This window comes from Pantherophis guttatus, chromosome 6 (assembly GCF_059756535.1).
Source record: "Pantherophis guttatus breed Tessera chromosome 6, ASM5975653v1, whole genome shotgun sequence".
NCBI lineage: Eukaryota > Metazoa > Chordata > Lepidosauria > Squamata > Colubridae > Pantherophis > Pantherophis guttatus.
In genome coordinates, this window is record NC_142068.1 from 42,561,157 (window position 1) to 42,579,750 (window position 18,594).

The 18,594-nt window shown below is 31.1% G+C and overlaps 2 protein-coding genes across 6 annotated transcripts in view; one reads left to right on the plus strand and one right to left on the minus strand.

Annotated features, from left to right (window-relative positions):
- GIGYF2 (GRB10 interacting GYF protein 2) overlaps positions 1-18,594 on the plus strand; it is a 97,236-nt gene that overhangs the window by 44,770 nt on the left and 33,872 nt on the right. The gene's annotated exons all lie outside the window — the stretch shown is intronic.
- KCNJ13 (potassium inwardly rectifying channel subfamily J member 13) lies at positions 2,955-14,398 on the minus strand. 3 transcript variants are annotated; one of them, XM_034439732.2, is made up of 4 exons: positions 14,082-14,398; positions 6,670-6,721; positions 5,663-6,143; positions 2,955-4,829 (listed from the first exon to the last, which is right to left on the minus strand). In XM_034439732.2, exons 3-4 carry the CDS (start codon positions 6,138-6,140, stop codon positions 4,210-4,212), a joined length of 1,098 nt encoding a protein of 365 aa, XP_034295623.1. In that variant the 5' UTR covers positions 6,141-6,143; positions 6,670-6,721; positions 14,082-14,398; the 3' UTR covers positions 2,955-4,209. The 3 variants fall into 3 exon arrangements, with proteins under 3 accessions (XP_034295623.1, XP_087728858.1, XP_034295624.1); XM_087872732.1 differs by having other exon boundaries at positions 5,663-6,140; positions 14,082-14,376; XM_034439733.2 differs by lacking the exon at positions 6,670-6,721 and having other exon boundaries at positions 14,082-14,376.

Below are 18,594 nucleotides of genomic sequence, written 5' to 3' on the forward strand. Positions count from 1 at the left end.
AGAGAGAGAGAGAGAGAGGAAAGGCAAGGGGAGAATGCCCTTGAAGGACAACAGGAAGTTCCATTACTAAGATAATGCTCAGACAAACACAGATTGAACCCATTCCAAGAAACAAATTTAAGAAAATATCTCAGACAGCCCCTCCCTAATTTACATGAGAATAACGCGAGGGAGGAGAAAAGCACATTCATACTTTTAAGATTCTGTTACTATAGTTGTTCTAATAAAAGTTTTCAACTCATATGGCATTTGTTTGTTAATCAAATATAGAGCTGACAAATATTATGTATGTTAATTTGAGAAACTGAACAAAGGAAATATTCAGTTCAAACGTCTGATTTTTTTTTTTTTTTAAAAAATCACTCCTACAGTTTCTAGAATAAATACTGGACTAAGAACCACATTACCTAAAAGATACATGAGGATTTTTCCATTATACATGAATGAAAGTCAGTCCTGGGAGGTCCAAGAATACTTTAAAATCTAATGAATTATAAGAAGAAACCAATGAAAACAAGGGGCTGAAATGGAGACGGGATTGAAGGAGAAATTACTGATTTCCTCTTAGGGAGAATGAAAATTAGTTCACCCAATTCTATTTTGAAGTATAGGATAAGTGCTGATTCTCTTGGCAAGTGAAGACTGTCAAATCAGAAATATTACAATATTAGAAATCAGAAATATTAGAAATATTAATATTAATATTACAATATTAGAAATCAGAAATTCTTACAATAGTCAGAAGAAAATCTTGATGGCAAGGTAGAATGTTGATTATAGGCACAGAGAGGTGATAAATGAAGAGAAACAAACTAGCATGCCAAGTCTTACACATTCTTATTAGAGAGTAAAAGTTAGAGTTCATTGAGACTTATAAATAAGTATGCGTGTTTCTTTGTGCTTGCATCCTATTAATCTGTTTCTTTTTTGTGAGAGGAAAAATATTTTCCCCATTGTCAATAGAATAAAATGAATTAAACAGATTTATCCCCATTATAGCAATGTTCTCTGTATACTTATGTGGGAGTAAAACCACTAATCTTAGTGGAATTTATTATAGAGTAGGCACACATAGTTTTATCTTTACTGAGCCAGATTTCCAGAAACAGTTCCTTTTTTTCTGTTTAAGTATATATATTTTACTTAATTTTAAGTTTAAAATGAATCTTAAATAATTACTATTAAAATTGTTTGGCTATAAAATAAGATATTCAATTTGAAAAATTAATTGATTTTCTTTTTGCTTATATGTATGTATGTTTGTTTGTGTAGCTGTATGTGCACATGTGTGTGTGTGTGTGTGTGTGTGTGTGTGTGTATTACAAATTGAAAATTTTATTTTGCAGCCAAATAATTTTAATCAGTTATTATTTAAGATTTTTTTTATCTTGGAACTGCCCTTTATTAGTTCTTGTTTTTATCATGTACATATAGACACCCATAAGAATTATTGCATGTGTAAATTTTTAGGAAAATAAATCTCTTATGTGGGTTTCAGTAGCAATTGGCTATCCTATTTGACAAGATGAGAAAGTTGGGCAATATGAAGTATTTTTGTATGTAATATTTCTTTTGTGGGAAGGATTGTCTTAAGATCATCTTAATTTCAAATTATTGTAATTATTTAAGATGTAATCCTGAATTCTTTTGCAGTTTAAAAATTAGCTCTTTTAATTATTTAGTGGGCTAGTTTTTTTTAGAATTCACATTCCTATTTTTTCCCTACACTAGTCCTATACAGTAGGATAATTTGGAAAATTATAAGGCACAAAGTCAAAACTTCAAGCTTGAGTTAGGATTTTAACTAGTTTCAGTAACAGAGTTAAATTATATAAATACCTGTGGCTATTTGCACTAATCTTCAAATAATGCATTCAAGGTAAAGTATAACTGGGATTAGTAAACCTGATGTTAGAATTAAAATTATCACTTTATGTTTGAAATCTGAATGCCATTTGTACTTGTTAATGCTGAAATTGTCCAACCAAATGTGTATTTTGCTTTCAGCATAAGCACTTTTCTACAAAACCTTTTAAACAGTATCTCAAATTGCTAATGTTGCATTACAAGAGCAAGTTGCTTTTGTTAACTACATTTAAATTGTAAAAGACTTTGGGGGCAAATAAAATTAATGCTTCTACTTGAATTTGGAAGCATATGACATTTTATCTCGACTGTTTACTTGTAGATTGAAAGTTTGCATTTGTTTTATTGTACATATCTATATATTAGAACTGTAAAATTTAAATATTATAAAATTAGTATAGTTAAGATGGAATTTGATATAAATTGGGCATATAGATCAAAAGGAGAAGCTTTTATAATCACTATGTTGTAGAAGGGGACAGTTGTTTAAAGTGATGGATAAAAAGGTAAAGTACAAATGCAATTTAATGAATTTTCAAAGTGATAATTACTATTGCTGTTTGGTTTCTGCATTGAGCTAAGCCATAATCACAGTACTCAGTAAATGAAAAGATTAAAATCTCAGCACAGATAAAGGCAAAATTACTTTTAAAACATTGTAAGAGAACATGAGTTTAGTGGTATATTGTGATGATATTCCAGATTATTTTTTTTCTAAAGCATAATTTGTCATGACTCTCACATCTCTTTTCTTCAATTGTAAAACACTTTTTTTCCATCCTGAGAATATGGTATGATGACGCTTAAGATTACATACATGAATATCATTAATAACCTTAATAAAATATTGGATCTCATATTCTTTAAAAACTTAGCAGCTTTGAATTGGCAGCTAACATCATTGTGAAATTACCGGTAATTAATTGTCCAGAGCCCTACCATGTTCCCAGTTGATCATAGCTTCCATAATTGTCAGGTATAACCCATTCCTTAGATTTGGGGGAATAAGAATAAGCTTCATAAAAAGTACTTTATAATTGGTAACAAATCTCAACAGTAAAACAAATCTCAACAGCAACACCAGTATATACATATAAATACATTTATCCAAGTTCAAGAACAAAAAAGCTAAATTCTTCATAACCGTAAATTAGAAATGAAGCCATTTGAAAGTAAAACTATTAAAACCTATACCATGTTCTTCTGAGAAGAATCTTTTAATCATCCTTTACATAAAAGCACTTGGAAGTTCTGATGATGCTTTGTAGTCTTTCTTATGCATGTATACATAGGAGTTATTGACTTCTCCAGCTGAAAAAAGGTTGAAAATTCACAAAATGGTTCTTTTAAACTTAGAAACAGCAACAGTATTATTTTTGATAAACTGTTCTGGTAATAATCATGAATCAGTTGGCACAAAGTCTAATGCTCAAAGTCTGGTAATTAGATTTCATGTTTGCACAATTATTTTGTCAGGTCTAATGTTTATCTGCACTTAATGAACATAGTATGAAAAGATAAATAATTGTGGGAAATAGCGAACCTTTCTGATGATAGAATTATCTTGCAAGACAGAAAAAGAAGAATTATTCTTGACAGAAGAATTATGAATATAGATTGATGTTTCCTGATGTCTGCTAATGTCCCAATGCAGAGTATTAGAGTCCAATGTGTCTTAAAATTCTTATCGTTCATTTTCATCACAAAACTGCCTCGGGATGTTGAACTTGTTCTTAGCTGCTGGAACAAAGAGATTTGGCAAATGCTTGCGATTTTCCTTAATAAACAAGCACAGCAGGATTGCAATTTCAGTGCCACAGAAAATACTAGCAACATTCTTCATAGCATGTTTAGGCATCAGCATATTCTGTTGTAACTGTATAGCAAGGAAAGGTTAATTTGAGGTCCAATGGGACCTTGAGAATTTCAGGTGACCATTCTTTTTAGAGGAGATATCTTTAATAAAGTTGTATCCATTTTTCCATAGTATTTACCCTCATGTCATTTAATTAAATTCCTTGAACAACTCTCTGAATTTAACAGTCTTCTATTTTAGGTCAGTGCAGTTTTAATCATAGTCCATTGAATTTGGCAGGAAGTGTTTTTGTTTTTGTTGTTGTTGTTTTCTAAGGATTTGTGCAATGGTTCTTGTCCCTGACTTTTTTGTGCAGTTCTTAGTGGCTCATCCAGTACAATGGATAATATGCTCTTTGTTCTGCACATTGTTCTGAAGTCGAAGGTACTCCTAGAATAAAACAAACATGAGAAACTAGAGAGGATAAAGACAGCATTGATGTGATAGTGGCATTTCGTTGTGTTTAAAAAGTGGCACACATTCAGAGTTCATTCTGTCATCTGTGTCTCACAGATTTGGAAACTGTCAATGTGCTGTCCATTGATGCGAATCTCCATTTCAGTCCTTTTTGAACTTTTAGTGTCTGTTGCTGGAAGTTCTGGGATTGTTTTATCAAAATTTTCCATTTTGATTTGATACTCCCCTTTGGCACCACGAGCGAGCATGGAGGCAAAGTGGTGATGTAATACAATCTCTGATGGGAGATAGGATGTCCTCCTTTGACATGTTTCCCCTGTGCCCTCTTGGGTGGCTGAAAGGAAGACTACTAGCTCAAAGTGATGGTGAGCCTCCCTTTGTAGAAGAATGGCTAGAGGACTTGATGGTGTTATAGAATGGTAATATGTCAAGGGAAAAATAAAAAATGGGCACTCTTCAGAAGTTATGCTATCCAAATGAAAATCCACAGTAGTTTGATGCAGTTGACCAGTTTCACGTTCTTCATAAAGAACTGCAGAGATCCGAACACTGGTGAGTGGACTTGGGCGAGTATTAGCCACTTGGAACATTAAGTATGGCTTTCCTTCTTTGTGTGTCACCACTGCAAGATAAGTGAACCGGATGGATAGAGCTCGGTTCTTTGGTCGGGCAATTTTTGCTACAAATGCACCTAGATAAAAAGAGAATTTAAATATAGATCATGCATGTAGATGTAATTTTTTTGTGCCAGTTGATAGAAATGAAGCACAAATAAGTATATCACATTATTTGAAGCAGAATAATATAAATGAATGTCAATTTTAAACATTGATTAAAATATAAGTTAATATTTATTTTTAGGACAAGAGCTATTATTTCCTATGATGTAATATTTCAAGCTAATGTTTGTATCATCTCTCAATAGATTTGTGTTGCAATAAATTTTATTATGGTAAACCATTTTTTAGTTATTGGTAATATGAAAATTTTATTTTTCTATTGTTTCATTTTACATTAGTATAAATACATTTGTGTATTTACAATGAATATATGTATAATAGAAAATTATAGATACTGACCAAAATATATATAGCTATGCAATAGAATTTATAGAAGGATGCTTACCTATATTGTAATGCATAGTGGGTTCAAACCCCTCAAATAACCATCTTTTTAGATTTTAAAAAAAGATGTACTAAGCATATTTACAGATAAATGTCTTATTGAACTAAGTAGGATTTACTTTGTTTGTACAGCTGCTTTGCATCTTGTTAGTTTAAAACCATTTAATTCTGTGGGGGCGGACCCCATCTGTACAATAGATAACACTGCTAATTTAAAATCCTTTGTACTATTATTTTACTAACATAAAATGGAAATATAACTTGTCAAGCTGTTCTGAAAATAATTTTTTAATAGTCAGCAGCACAGCCTTTTCCTTCTTCCTCTTTACTAATTTCACAACAGAATTTTCATATGAACCACACCGTTGAAACACTTAGTTATGAAGTAACATCTATTTACCTGTGATAAAAGCTTCCAGCATTAGACCCAGTAACATTTGTATAGCAAGTAGAGCAATTGCACTTGGACAGTCTCCACTTGGGAACATTGTGCCATAACCGATTGTGAGCTGTGTCTCCAGTGAAAAGGAAAAAGCAGCTGTAAAGCTAGTGATGTACTTTACACAAATAGTATGGTTTTCAGGTGGGGCATCATGATCAATATCCAGATCCCCATTCATTTCAGCTAAGAAGTACCAGAGAATTGCAAAAACAAGCCAATGAAGGACAAAAGAAGCCGAAAATACCAACATCATCCATCTCCAGCGCATATCCATTAATATTCCCCAAGCGTCTTTTAAGTATGCAATTCCTTTTCCTTGGGCACCATCCATCTGGAGTGTGCTATGCCCATCTTTAGTGACCATCCTTGGGTACCGTTGAGTCAGCAGAGGAGCACTAGGTTTGGTGTTGTTGCCTTCTATCGCTTCTGTCCTCATCTTCTGAAAATGAAAAGTAAAAAACTATGGGACACTTGTTTATCTATTCGCATGACGATCAGAGATTCTGACATATTGGCAGTGGACTAGATGCCACATGCAGCTAGCCAAGGAAGTTTTAAAACATGCACTTCAGAGAAAATTAATTTTGGAGAGCCAGGTTAGTCACGATGGAATAATTGTTACCTTAAAAAAACAAAACAAAACCCTAAATGTCAGATGGCTTTTTCAGACTTCAATTTAGAAATGTTAGCCAATTTAGATTTACTTGTGTGTCTAAAAGTTTAGTTCTAAAGTAGAAAAGGAGTATTGCAAGTGTTCATCATCTGAATTAAATAATGTGTTTATGAAACAAAGTATTCTATAATAGCTATTTGTAATATTATAAATTCCGTTCTTTTGGTGGCAATCTTAAGGCTGTCATATCACACCTGTTGCATAAAATTTCCCTCACAAAGCTCTGTGAGTTTCTATCTACATTTTCACTGCTTCCAACCATGGTAATTCTTATTGTCTAGAATTGTGGTACCTGGGATGTAGCCTCTTCTGCTGAACATACTCAGGCCACTGCTGATGTAAAGCTGTATTAAAAAGGGGACAGAGAATAATACGGAAAATATTATGCAATTATATAAACTATTAAGAAGTCCTGAGGAAAAAAATGCCAATGCTAAATTCCAAATTTGTCAAAGAGAAACAGAAATGAGGCTTCTCTTATATTTTATATATATGTATTTAATGTTTAGTCTGGTTTTCAAAGCAAATTCATTCATATGGGACCTATAGATGTTAAAGGTAATTTTCTATGGCATAAGCTCATTCATATTTTTAAAAGGAGCTCATATAATTTCAGAAATATAAGAAATATCTGGTCATGGTTTCTTGTTGTTAGAGACTTGGAATAAACATTGCTTCCATGTTGTCATCAGTTGTTTTTTACATGAATGACACATAAGCATGAGAAGGCCATGTAAATAAATAGTGTGTGGTAGTTAGACACAGTGTGCTTGTGCTCCAGGTGTCTTAACTCAAAAATAGAGGTTTTGGTGAGGCTAAACTAAATATTTTTAGAAATACTTAGTACCCTGTAAATCACATTGTTTTGCTTCACATGATTACTTCTTTTGAAATATAATTATGTTTAATATTTTGTTCTTTATTTCCCTCTAATCTAGAAGCACCCATCAGTTGTCCTTTCCTTTTATTTTTTAATTTAAAGGACGAAATAGCTTGTTATTAACATAAGATGAACATAGTTCATCTAACATGTTCATATTTTAAAACTGCTTTAAACACGAAATATTTTATGTTCAGTAGATCTAAATTATATTTTAATTTTATATAGAGGCATAATGTGATCACTAATAGATTTAAACATATCAATCTTATGAGGAAATCTATGAAAACTAATTCCACTATATACAAACACATTCTTTAAAATAGGGAATAAAGTCCAGTAACTATGCAAAATATAAGCAGTTGCTTAGATGCCATTAATGCCTCATATTGTCATACAGTGCTTTTGAAGTCTGATCTGCTAAAATCACAAAAAAAGTTTGTCTTACATGAGTGGCAAAGAAGATTAAAAATTCTGGAATATGTATTAAAAAAAACTGGAATATGTATCCATAAAAGTCAATGGTTTGTAGCTGGGAATATTGAAGGCAAAACCATGGTTTACTGATAATCTGATGGGACAATGAAAATAATAGCAGCAATATTTACTTGTTTGCATATTAATACAGTACTTCAGAGACTTTTTCTTTGCAACAACTATATAAAATAAGTCAGTATTATTACTGCTATATTACAGATAAGGGCTCTGTGTTTGTAACAAAAGCAAGATTAACAATTTATACAATTCACAGCATAGTACCTTTATATATTATGCTATAGTAGCAGTGCAGAAAAACTGACTTTAGAATTGTGCCTCAATTTTATCTGAGGATATGTCCCTTGATTTAAAAAGTCTTTTTCTATTCAGAAATGGTATGAATTTCAAAATGTTTTAAAATTTTAAAATGTTAATCCTAATTTAACTTTAATGTTAATTTTTATATGTTGCTTTAATTATCAGTTATATTGTACACTGTGCAGAGCCCTTCTGTGAGAGAGGTTGGTTTAGAAATATGAAATATAAACAAACAAATAGCTTAATTATATGAAATATGAGTTTATATAGTTTTAAAATTGTAATATGGAATATGGAAAACTTCAGTAAACTAAATAAGCCACCTCCATTAAGTTCTTATCAGAAATAAAGAACGATCTCTACAGAAAGTGTATTGTGTTACAATAGATGGATTTAGCTAAGGCCACTAGGCCTCTTGTGCTTTTTGTTATTTTTCATGTGTTATAGCTAGCTAGGACACTCGATAAAAGAGTTTTTGGAACTGCTACTTTGTGACAAGTGTTTGTAATTTTATATCTGAAATTCATCAATTATATTTTAAATTACACCTCTGAATATCACTTTATTAAAATTTGGATCCTTCCTTAGTAAATGCATGTTCTGCTTTTTTTAGTAGCTAAAGATGGAGAGAAAAGGAAACTAGTAAAAACCCATTTTGAAACTAAGGCAAGACATTAAATTATTAAAATGTGCAGTTTTGTTACTAAATTCATATTGAGTTCAGTCTAGCTATCATAAATGTAGATAAATTAATATATGACATAATGAAATTTTCAAGATTTTGGTTTCTTTATCTAGCAGACGTGGTAGGCCAAACATGGATAAGGCAGATTCGCACACTGTGTATTTCCAGCACACCAGTAAACAGCTTCTATACAAGTCATTTTGTAGGATCTGGAAGTTCACAACAGGGTCCCTACTAAAATAAATGTTAGTATAATAACATTTTTTCATTAACTCCTAGGAACAGTTAAGTGAATTGTGATATTTTAGTGGTCATGTGCTCAGAAGTGAACAAGGAGTTCTAACATTCACTTGTGTCTCTTTATTTTTGATATGTTCTAGCTAGCTAGCTATCGGTTTGTATTGATATGAACTGGATAAAGGAGAGGGGCTGGACAGAGATAAGCGCTAGGAATTTTCTTTGGGAGGTAAGAGTGTGTGCATATAAACATACTGTTGCTACAACTTTGCCAGCATTGGCAAGATAAATGAGTAATACCTTCCACAAAATGTCCACCCTTTTAAGCAACTTCAGACATGCAGAATTTATCCAAAATTTTAGTAGAATTCTGATATTCACCAATACGAGTCAGAAACAAATAAATAGCTGAAGATTACTTTAAATAGTACAAGAGAAACAAGAGCATCTGAATAAATGAGCATTTTCTCTTTCACTACTGGATTTTACTCAAAGCTTTCAATCATTTCAGTAGTTTAATTTAAGGGGATAATTTTAACTGCATTTTTACACTTTTGATTTGAGAAGTTCTCAAAATTCTATATAATCTTTCACTTTCATCTGTTATACAGATTTACAAAACTGCTATTTTTATCCCTGTCCTAAAAATCCTTAACAATTTTTTTTCATCATTTTCACTTGCCAGACAGTTGATACTTTCTTTGAAATATCCATAATCTTACATTCTTAGTTGTGGAGTAGATATGTAACTGGGTTTTTTTGTCTTTGTTTTGTTATATACATATTGACTTTAAATGACACTGCCAGTTTTTAAATTTTGTATTCAGTTTGGACATTCCTCACAATATTATTCACAATTTTTATATCATTATGTATAATTGAGCAGTGTCCACACACACTACCTTTTTGACACATTTGGAATTTTGAGAATTGACCATAAACACTTGTACAAATGGCTATATTTTCCTTTTACAAAATGGCTGACATGGTAGCCATTCAATTCATGTATTATAATAGTGGAGGTTGTTTTTGTTTTGCAGTCTACCAGTTTTGAATTTAATGTTTTCAAGGAAAAAACCTAGGACCCTAATCCTAAAGACATTGAGCATTTATTGTGTACTGGTTCCAAATTGCCTCTTTAAATTAATTATTCCCAATACAGATTCTTAGGAACCACCTGAGTATTTCCTTCACTGTTTAATGTGTTTAAACTACACATTCATCCTTTATTTTTTGATATTGAGTAATCGTCTCCCATTGTATCCTGTACAATAAGTGCCATTCAGCAGGATCATCCAAAACTAGAAAACTAGGTTTTCCATAGGTAAGGAGGCTGTAGGTAGAGTTCTAAGCAAAGAAGGCAGTTTCCAGTAGTCCCATTATGCATAGTTATCTGAATTCAAGCTATGATCTGCTGCAAGCAAATGTTACACTTCTGTCTTTTTTTGAGTTAAAAGCTCAACATTCAGAACATTTTCACATATAACCAAATGCTAAACATTTATGGTTCTATAAATAGAACAAAAAAGAATTTCAAAAAAGAATAATTGAATGCCATCTCTTGTCATTAACTGTTTTCTATTCTCTGTCTTCTACTTTAATTGGGAAAAAGCAATTTTGAATTTTGCATAAATACACAAAAACTGGATATGTCAACAAATTATATAATATATAGTAGTTAAAATGGAGTCCAGAAAACTGAAGCAAAAATAATGGATCATATTTTACTGATGCAGCTAAATAAGCTTAGATAATTCAGAATCAGAGCACAGTATTTTAAGAGAAATAATACAGCTATTTGTAATGGTTTGAAGCATTTTGTATTCAAAGTGTTTGCATCATTTAATTATTAACAAAATGTGATTTTAAAAATACATTTAAACTGTCACTATGAAAAGAAAATTATTTAGATGCTACACTGTTTTGTGAAGCAAATATTTTTCATAGCATGTGAAATTACATTTTCCTTAGCATGTAACAGTCCATTTTATCCCTCAAAATGTTAGTTGCTTTAATAATGATATTTTCAGTATTTATAGTAGTTCCATCTTAACTGTCATATTCAGGTGCTTGCCAAAATATTATATCGTACCTTAAGTAATGAATTTATTATTTATCAAAAATACTGTTGGCTGATCTGAAGAAAGTGATATTTTGATCTGTTACTGGAAGAATATTACACTGTATTCTTAATTCATCATTTTTAACAAAGAATAATGAGAAATCCTTAGTGCAAACTTTGAATATCTTTTAACCAAGTTTTTGGGCAGCCTGGATCAGGTACTTGATGAAATTGACAGAACATGTCCTTATGAAGTTATAAAACAAGAACAAGCTGCAACGGATGTTTATGAAACTAATTTAAAGAGATATAACTGGTTCTGATGGATGACTTATTCCCTAAAGGAGATGAAAATATACTACATCAGAAAATTGATTTGGATATTTTTTTTCTCCTCTGGCTAAGATTCTGCTAAGACTGGGAAGGACTTTTTTTAGAAATCACAAAAGGATAAATTCTACTTATGGATCAGGAGAAATCTGTTAAAGTTTTAAAGCCTTGAAATACAAATAAGCAACAAACTATTTTCAAAAATGCCCATTATTTGAAGAGGTCAAAGAATTTTTTAAAAATTTAAATTTAAAAACCTTTAAAAATAGGAAGATTTATAAGGTGGGCTTTGGGTTTGTTTGACCAGGGTTAAAAGAAGAAAAAGGTTATATCTGGTGGCCCTTATTGGACTTTTGCTGATAAAATTTGATTTATGTAGCATTTTGATTTTGTTTTCCTTACTTAAGATATGAACTATGGGCAAAGAAGAGTAATTTTTTTCTTTTTTTCCTTTTTTCCCCTTTTTTAATCCCCACTTCCATTTTTGTATTTTTTGTTTGTTTGTAATTTTTGTACTTCGTATTGACTTTTGTTTGTTACATGTATAATTCTTAATAAAAATGGTTTGAAAAAATATATTTAAGGAAAGTAGTTAAAATTATAGCTTTGGATTGGAGTTTTACTACAAAGTTCTAAGGACATAGTATTATAGAAATACTATTTATTAATGGCCTGTCATCTTATTCTGAATATAAGTTGCATTACTATTATGTAAATTGTACATAATACATAATACTGTACATTTTCACTTAAAATCAAATTTGCTCAGTGATATATGACACTGTTATTTCCCCCACCCTCCATTACCCATTCCATAATAAAACTTACTGATATTATACATGGCTCACAAGGGAATAAGCAAGGGTTCTGTCCCCACCCATTGTCACCCCCTTTACCATTCCTGATGTTGCTCAGCCGTTAATAAATATTGCATGTGTTAAATAATCTTGCTTAATAAAACCAGAAATTAGCATGTATGCACAAATTCTTAGAGAACTTCATAGAATTACATATTGCATTTTGAATTATTTTCTATAATATCTATATCTATCTATATCTATCTAATATTCTATATATATTCTATATATATGTGGGGTGGTAATTTATAAAGTACACGAGCCATGGCAGGTAAAGTAGATGTAGGCATAAGTTCGTCTTGAAGTTGAATCTTCAAATCTATGCTGCTGTTGTTTTTTACCAATGGTATTGGCCTGTGCTTTATTCCTCAAAAGTTTTTTCAATATTTCAATTCATTGTGGTTTCCTAACCAAATAATAACTAGGACCAATGTCACTAAGCTTCAGAGCACAGACATGTTCAGCTAGATCCTTCTCCTACTGAGATGGAATTAATCTAATTTGGTGCAAATCAACACCAAGCGAATCTATTAGTGTATAGATTTAAAAGGTAAACAAGATACATTCAGATGTCATTAGTCTTACATGGTATATTTCTCATTAACTTTATATTTTTAATTATTTGTTGTGTTGAATAAACTCTTGAGAATAGTAAAGCAGAAAATAAGACCCTTGCATATATTTAGAAAATAAATAGCTTCTAAATAGCCTAGAAAATGTAATAAACACAAATCTAAAATTCTAGATTAATCCTTTTTATATAAAAAGGTAAGCAAATTTACAAATTCAATAGTATAACCAGTATTATATCAATCTTTTACCATCAGATTTAAAACAACTACATACAACTTCATCCAATTTTTAAACTTTGTTTACTCCAAAGGCTGTAATTTCCCCCCAGAAAATGTTGCTATGCAGAATTAAAATTTGTGCAATGTTAATTTTTCTTGTTTTGACTATGTATCTTCTAGAAACTGATTGTTTTGTGTGAGCAAGGAAGTTTAATATATATTCAGTGTTCCTTAAACATCAGTATGGTTTAAAATGTACAGATGATCTATATAGATGATCTGTGAACTGAATGATAAAATTCTGAAGATTTATTTTTAAAGTTTTCTATCAGCAGATTGGCATGAGATATTTCAAGTCAATAATATGAAGTCATTCGAATAGCCAAAGAAAAATGAATTTAAATCTGCATCACATCTTCCATCTTTCTGCATTCAGTGGAGTAAAGAACAATGTGATTAAAAAAAAAACACCTTCCAAAGTCACTTAAATTATTATTGACCATTGAAAATAAAAGAAATAGCAAAGATTTAGGGAAAAATTCTTGTGCTAAGTTAATTTCTTTAAGACATGTTGAAATTCAAATAAAAATGTAAAGATTCCCAATCCTTTGGAGATAAAGTTCACTGGGTAAAGCTTGAAATTTAATTATTAAGTACTATTATATTATATAAAATTCTAGCTTTTCTGAAAATAATCACATTTCCAATATTCAGTCACATAATTGTTAAATGTGTTTATATGTGTTTATATTTCTTATTTAAGAACTATACACTTTACATCTTACCATAAAAGAATGCTCACATGGCTACAGATTTCACTGGCAATTTTATCATCATAATGTCAATTTAATTCAGGCAATCAATTTTGGTAACTGCCCAGCTTTATACTTTGGTAGAACTAGAAAGCTATATTTTATCCTAATATTTCTATCAATAGTCATGACTTGCAGGAAAAAATTCTTTATAGGTTTGATTCAGGAAATTATTAAATACTGTAAGTTTTCCTTTAGCAAATTAAAACACAGAACTGGAAAACTTAATATGCTGTGTTAGCATTCTGTACTTACCCGTGTCTTTGTAGCTTTTATCTGTGTGGCAGGGAAAGGGAGAAAGGTGGGTATCTTGAATATGGAATATGCACCAAGATCTTGTATCTGTCTGTATACAGTGGTCCAAAAGGAAGGAAGAAAAAAAAAACCAGTTTTTCTAGTTTGGAAAGATATTTGTTCAGAATGGGTTTACAGATCTCATTCCACAGTATATAATGTGGGGGGTTGGTTTTCATATGAAGCTGATTTGATTGGTCATTTCATCTGCAGGGGTGCCAGTTAGCTGTGGTCATGTGAAAAAGAATGCTGATTTGTTAGAACTTTCTTTACTCAACAATAGCCTAGCTGCTATGGAGAAATGCACAAGACCTTACTTGGAGAAAGGGGTGCATTTTTTTCTCTTAATCAGGATGGGGCTTTTAGGTTTGCATAATCTTACTTAAAGCTTTACTTGCTGGTTCAAAGGAATGACATTCCTCAGAATTGTTTTCCATTCATTTTCTTGAGGTGCTGTTCATAAAGTTCACGCTACTAAAAATATTTTCTTCCAAACAAAGGCAGGCAGGTGAAGATGTACTTTCCGTTTCACTTTCTTCCTTTTAATTTTTTTTTAATCTTAGAGCTGGAAATGTCCTTTATCTTAGACATGGAAAATAATATCATTTGTAGATTGATACAGATTTATTACTTTTAAATAGTTTGTAACCAAAGATTCAAGATTTAGTATCTTATTATTCTATATTTTGCTCCTTAAGTCAACTTTGCTCATAAGATTGTCTTTACTGGATATAATAGAAAAATATTATGATGGAACATAATTGCTATAATCAAAATGAAGCACAATTTTACAGTGAATAAATCTATGGCATTCAGACTTTATACTGTGGAATTAGTGTGGAGTAATCTGATTAGTAAAAAAAATAGCTCAGATGAGGCCCACAATGGCCACTTTCTAGAAACATTTACAAGATTTGTTGAGATATTTTTATGTAGTATTTAAAATTTGTGATATCTGGAATTAGTTAAGTCTAATTAATTAGTGACTAGTAAAGAAATAGCTACAATGAGGTTCCTATCAATCTAGAACTACTTGTATGATCTGTCAGTAGTTTTATAATGCATTTCACATTTTTCTTTAGTTAGTTGCTGATGTAGGGACTTTGATCGGACGTCAGACCTAAGAGGATCTGAGAAACAAAGACTGTGATTGTTTTCAGTAAAACTACGGAAGACCCGCTGTGAAAATTATTAATGTAGACCAATATAATGCTACTTAGAAACCGAAAATCTCTCTCATGTATTTCCTTTAAAAATCCACAAAATATAAATCATTAATTCTTTATTTCATTAATAGAAAATGTGTTAATACATGTTGAGGCATAGCATTATAAAACTGAGGCAGGCACAATAACTTTTGTATCTACAAGGACCAGGAGATAGTTTTCATTTAAGCATATGGAACTACAACAGATTTACTTCCCTAACTTTTCAATATAATATGTTTTTTCCTTACATATGTCCTTAACAATTAATTTCATACAGTTATATTTTTAATCCAGTTTGAGAGATACCGTGAAATCTGTATATGTGGTAGGGCTTGGCTACTGTGCAAGGTATGAAAGTTGTGTAGAATTAGATTATACTACGGAAAACCCCCCACTCTCCATAATTCTATGGAAAGGCATATATAGTTCAAAAGTTGTGATTATCTTTTCAGGAACAGAAATGAACATTCATGCTATATATGTTAAAATGTGGTTGAATGCACTTCAGAAATTATAGTTACAGTAATCATAGTTGTATGCATGGATTCATAGATACACAGTATAATTTTCCCATTAAAAAAACCTACAGCTTTACAGCTTTTTGTTATTTGTATATTTCCTTGGATTAATGCTATTTATTATCTTAAATTAAGAAAATTCTCAGGAAACCCATCCTCCTCATTACTATAGTGGAAAACAGTATGGGTGTTTATATATCTTATAGAAAGATTGTTGACACTGTTATTTGCTATCCTAGTTTTTTTTTAACCTTCAATAAACAAGTTCTCAAAGGTTTGTATTCCAAAATACAACACTTTGAAGTTGGTCCTTTTAAAACTTCAAATTACATAGCTGTAGACTTTGTTGGCTGGATGTCTTTGTTGTATCTGAACTTTTCCATAAACACCATCACAGGCTTTGGGTCAGACATGGAATGCAGGTGCCCTTTAACTGCTCCTTCTCCTCAGGAAGTCTAGTCAATTAGTTTGAGGCAAAGTCACAGATCTTTTTCTCTTTTCTTTTCATCCTGGGAAATCATGGCGAAACACCAACCACGTGCCAAGGAATCTAAGCCCAATAAAATGAACATACTAGCAATATAAAATTCATGGATGTTTACAGAAATTTAAGTACATATATTTAAAGTTAACTAGTGACTGAGATATTGTTGGCCTCCTACTTTTTAAAAACTTCACAGCATAATACATCTGAATCTTACTAGATTTTGAAAAATTATGTCATCCATACCAATTTGTTGATGGACAAATTTGTATTGCTATACAATTAAGAGTCATATATTCCAGCCATATCCATTTTTATTCAGAAGAAAATTAATGTAAATTTAATGTGACTTACTGTTTAGTGCTTTAGTTATAAATATAGGTATGCTAAACCCACCCCAAATTTCTTTTTAATTTTAATGAAATGTGATTAACTGAATAAGATGGCACTGAAGCTTTCCCTAAAACAGCATTATAATCTGCTGAATTTGGACAGAAGTAAAATAACAGAATTTATACAAATGAGCACAAATATCCATATTTTTATAGGATAAGCAATATTATGCAAAGTATAGAAAGAAAACTCAGAAATTAAAGCCTTGAAATAAGTAAAAGAAATATATAAATAACTGAAAGTAGTTAATATAAACACCATTTATTTTATCCTTCTGTACCTTTCTGTTTTTGAAAACTAGCCTTGTTTCCCACATACCCCAAAATTGCTTCATTTATTGCTTTTGTTCTTCAAAGTCATCACTGGTTTGTTTTTTTAAAAGATGTCATTGGCTCCATCCAACCAATACAGCTTCATTTCATTATCTATTCAATCTAATCATTCTTCCTTTGTATATTTGTTTTGCAGCTGCTTTTATTCATTTCTCTCTGTATCAACCCACCTTGATGTATTGTTTATTAGATAAACAATCTAAATGAATATTAGATATTCATTTTTATTCACTACACATTCATTCAGCACTTGTTAATCCTGTTTCCTTTTATTTTATCACTCATAGTTCCCAAGTACCCTGTTTTCATTTTTTTTATCTCTTCTGAGCGGTTTTCAGTTCTTTTACACAATAATTTTTATTTTTATATTAATTTCTTGCAACAATCTATTCTGTTAGCATTTGTACATATCAAAATTTCTCCAGCCTTTTCCCCATCTTTAGCAAATTCTACCAAGGCAGGAAGTATTTATCCATCTATTCCTTCATTGCAATATTTTTATCTCCTGCAATATAGAGGAAAGAAAAATACTAATCACAGAGCCATGCCATCACACATATCTTCACATTCTCAAACAATGTATTTCTAACATTTTCACAAATGTTTCTTGTATGTATATCCATAAGTACATTACTCCTTAGTCAATATTCAACTATTTGCTAACTATTCCATTCTCACAAAAGTTTTAGTTCAATTATAAACTGATCCTACCATATTTATCAACCAATGTGCAAAATTTTATGTAATTCAAGCTTATTTACTTTTTCATATGCTTTCTCTAAATCAAAAAAATTCATGCATTCATTTTTCAGTGACCTGCTGTGGAGGAGAAAAAAGTTCTGTGTACCAGCTGCTTAGCATAAAATTGCATTGCGCTTCTCAGATTTTGCTCATTATCATATTTTATATCCCTTTAATCAGAATTCTGCCAATGCCGTTTCTTATGCTCCTATTCTACTCAGAGAATAATATTCTTCCAGTCATGAGGTGGAGCTGCAGCCTTCAGAGATATGTTAAATGAATCACATAACTAATTCTCCAGCAAACCACATCCATATTTTAACATGTCTTTCTAGTAATGCCATTTGCAAATGTAGCTTTACTATTTTTCAACATGCTCACAACATTTAAGGCTTTTTGTTCATCCATTTTTTTAACATTAACTTTTCTAGTGTTCATTTCAATTCAACTCAACTCTTCAAGATACCTCTGATACAAATTTCTAAAATGTTTATTCCAACATTCCCTCTCTTTGGCTTCAATCCAAATCATTTCATCACTTTTATTTTTAATTCCATTCACTCCAGGCTTCTCCTTGTTTAGTCCTTTTCACCTATTTTCAAACCAATTTTATTTCTATCAAAATCCCTCTGCATTTTCTTCACTCCTCTTAACCATCTCATGTCCTTCTTGTTTGCAACTATCTTGCATTGCACTTGTCTGTTTCATTATTATTTGCAGCAATCATTCTCTCATACACATTTTTCTCATCCACGGTCTCTTTTGTTTCCTCATTTTATCAAGTATCCTTTTTCATAT